Below are 3,009 nucleotides of genomic sequence, written 5' to 3' on the forward strand. Positions count from 1 at the left end.
GTGTCCTTTGTACAGATATTTAGTTTCATCCAAATCAAAAGTGGTATTTTAAAATGCAAAAAGAAAGGGTTTCACAATCAAATCAATGATTTTATTCTGTTTTGAATGGCACTTATTAGATTGAATGAATGACTGCATGTTAGACTTTTTACAGTGTATGTATGTGAATTTCTGCGTGTATTCTTATAATTGTTACCTTTTTCTTTTACCCTTGGCTTTTTGTGTTCATGTTCTGTTGTATACTTCATCTGTTCGTATGTTGTATACTCATTGTTTGTTAAATAAAGTTTTTAAAAAAAGACACGCTTTGTTTAGACCCCCAAAATCCTTTCCACGCCCACCCCCGTGACATCACGCTCCAAAGCCCTGTTACGTCACAGAACGTGGTGATGTCATAGTGACAGTCCTTTCATCCTTTGATGTTCAAGTCTATAAATAGAGGAAAGCTGTCAAAGGGAATTCATTAAGCTATCGTTTTGTTGGAGTGATACAGCACATAAAAAAGCAGAAATGAGTTCGAAAGCTAACAAAGACAGAAATGTTAATTTCTTGAAAACAATGGTTAAAAAAAGTGAAAAAGAAAAAGAAACATATGCCAGACAGTTGGAGCAAAGACTGCAGCCAATGATCGACGAGGTTGAAAAGCTTAAAACTGAGCTTGACTACTTCAAAAACCTGCATACAGTCAATAAGAAACAGATCGAGGATCTAACAAAAGAAAACAATGAACTTTTGCAGAATAATAAGCTGCTGGGTTCGGTCTTGGATGACAGGACAAACATCGCAGACAGGTTGGACTCGATAAAAGATGACGACGAAGCTCTGGTAAAGTTCCGCGCAGAGACGGAGAAAACTCTGGCTGAGCTTAAAGAAAAACACGAGGACGAAGTCGAAGTCCTGCAAGGACTGCTGGAAACAGAGAAAGAAAAGGTGGCACGTCAGCAATTTCACAACAGCCAAGTTGTTGAATTATTATTGAAACGCCACAAAGAGGAAAAAAATAAGATGCAGCAGTTTTACCAGGAAAATACTAAAAAACTGGAAAACAAAGCCAATGCTGCAGACAGGAAGTTAGAAGAGGTCATCAACATGTATGACTCCAAACTAGAAAAGCTTAAGAGAAAGGTAAAAACTAGTAGAGGTGTGACCGTCAATGCGGTTAAGGAACGCGAGGAACACCATCAATCCTCGCAGTCTTGGATTGAGGATCTTCTGACAACTAATACAAAGTTACTGGATGAAAAGGAATTGATGGATAAAACCATGAAAGAATTAACAGAGGAGAAAGATCAAATGGGCAAAGTAATAGACGACCAAAAGGCCCAGAATATGGAGCTCAAACTGAAATGCCAGAGTAATATTAGAGCTCTGGCCTTGGACAAGAAAATGAAGGCTATGGTCGAAGACAAAATTGATTCTTTGAAAAAGAAAATTGAAGACCTCAAAAAGGCCCTAAGCACAGAGCAGGAAAACCACAGAAAGACAGCAGTGGACCGGCATAAAGTAAAAGCGGCACACAATCAGGCACTGGCTGAAAAGGTGGCGCTGGAAGAGAAACTGCGCTCCACAAAAGAGCAACGGGAAAGATTTATATCCAAAGTGAATTGGCTGGAGAAGAAAGAGCGCTACTACCAAGAGGAATTGTGCCAGTGCGTTTTGTCCTTTGAAAAGGCATTTCCACATGCAAGTCAATTGAGAGGAAAAGAAAAGGTGGAATGTAGGGATATGTTCCACAACTTGAAAAAGAAATACGTAGACGGAGTGGAAGGCACCCCCTCTGTTGGAACAACGGAGTTTCTTGAAAAACAGCTGAACTGTCTACGTATCAGATGCAAGGATCTAGATGCAGCTTTACTACATAAAACACGGCAGCTGGAATCATTTAAAAAGCAGTACAATGACATGGTAAAGTCTTCCGAGTACGCTTTATTCCGACAAAGAGAGGAGCTCATTGGACCAGTGAACCAGATTATTCAAAAGGCTTGCAATGAAGAAAAAGAGATAGGTCATCTAAAATCTAGAGTGAAAGACGCTCAACTCCAGCTTAAATTAGAAAAACAGAAAGGACAAAAGCTGGCATCGTTGGACCATAGAAGCATGATGGGGAGATGTTCTGAGGAGACTCCGTCTCAGATTAATCCTCGTCCACTTCCAGGGAAAACTACATTTATTCAGGTACGTCCAAGACACCCTGGCAGAAGTGCAGGTATGGCTTCCCCAGTGAATCCTCCTGTAGAGTCTCCATCAACACCACCTTTCCTCAATTCTGATGATGGATTACCACCAGTTGATTGTTAAAAATTAACTGCTAAAATAGGCCATTAGAAGTATACTTCATCTTGTCTCCCTATATCATGGGTGGGCATTCTCAGTCCACGAGGGCCGGTGTCCCTGCAGGTTTTAGATCTCACCTTGGCTCAACACACCTGAATCACATGATTAGTTCGTTACCGGGCCTCTGGAGAACTTCAGGACATGTTGAGGAGCTAATTTAGCCGTTTAAATCAGCTGTGTTGGTTCGAGGACACATCTAAAACCTGCAGGGACACCGGCCCTCGTGGACTGAGATTGCCCACCCACCCCCAACCGGTCGCAGCAGATGGCCGCCCCTTCTTGAGCCTGGTTCTGCCGGAGGTTTCTTCCTAAAGGGAGTTTTTCCTCCCCACTGTCGCCCAGTGCTTGCTCAAAGGGGATCATTGGATTGTTGGGGTTTTCTGGCTTTTACTGTAATGTTTTCACCTTACAGTATAAAGCAGCTTGAGGAGACTGTTGTTTTGCCATGATGCAATATAGTATTAAATATGACTACATTTTAAAAACATCTATTATAGCATCAAAGTAAAACAAAAAAACTAAAGTATACTTCAATGAAATGAATCAAAATGTCTAATCTGGCAAAACAAGAAAAGAAAAAAGGTTTCACCTTTAAATAAAAATCCAAATCACAAACACATTCTGATTTTTGTTGTGTGTGTTTTTTTTGTGTGTGTTGTCACGTATAAAATCTTT

General features: G+C 40.5%; 1 protein-coding gene across 1 annotated transcript; it reads left to right on the forward strand.

Annotated features, from left to right (window-relative positions):
- The first annotated feature begins 303 nt into the window (after positions 1-303).
- Positions 304-2,467, forward strand: LOC120716878 (myosin-2 heavy chain-like). Its single transcript, XM_040004563.1, has one exon. It carries the CDS (start codon positions 511-513, stop codon positions 2,296-2,298), a length of 1,788 nt encoding a protein of 595 aa, XP_039860497.1. The 5' UTR covers positions 304-510; the 3' UTR covers positions 2,299-2,467.
- The last annotated feature ends 542 nt before the right edge of the window (positions 2,468-3,009 follow it).

Source organism: Simochromis diagramma, unplaced genomic scaffold (genome assembly GCF_900408965.1).
Source record: "Simochromis diagramma unplaced genomic scaffold, fSimDia1.1 OVJJ01000487.1, whole genome shotgun sequence".
NCBI classification, from domain to species: domain Eukaryota; kingdom Metazoa; phylum Chordata; class Actinopteri; order Cichliformes; family Cichlidae; genus Simochromis; species Simochromis diagramma.

Coding starts and splice junctions, on each gene's coding strand:
- LOC120716878 (XM_040004563.1), top strand. CDS start 511: ATGAGTTCGAAAGCTAACAAAGACAGAAATGTTAATTTCTTGAAAACA.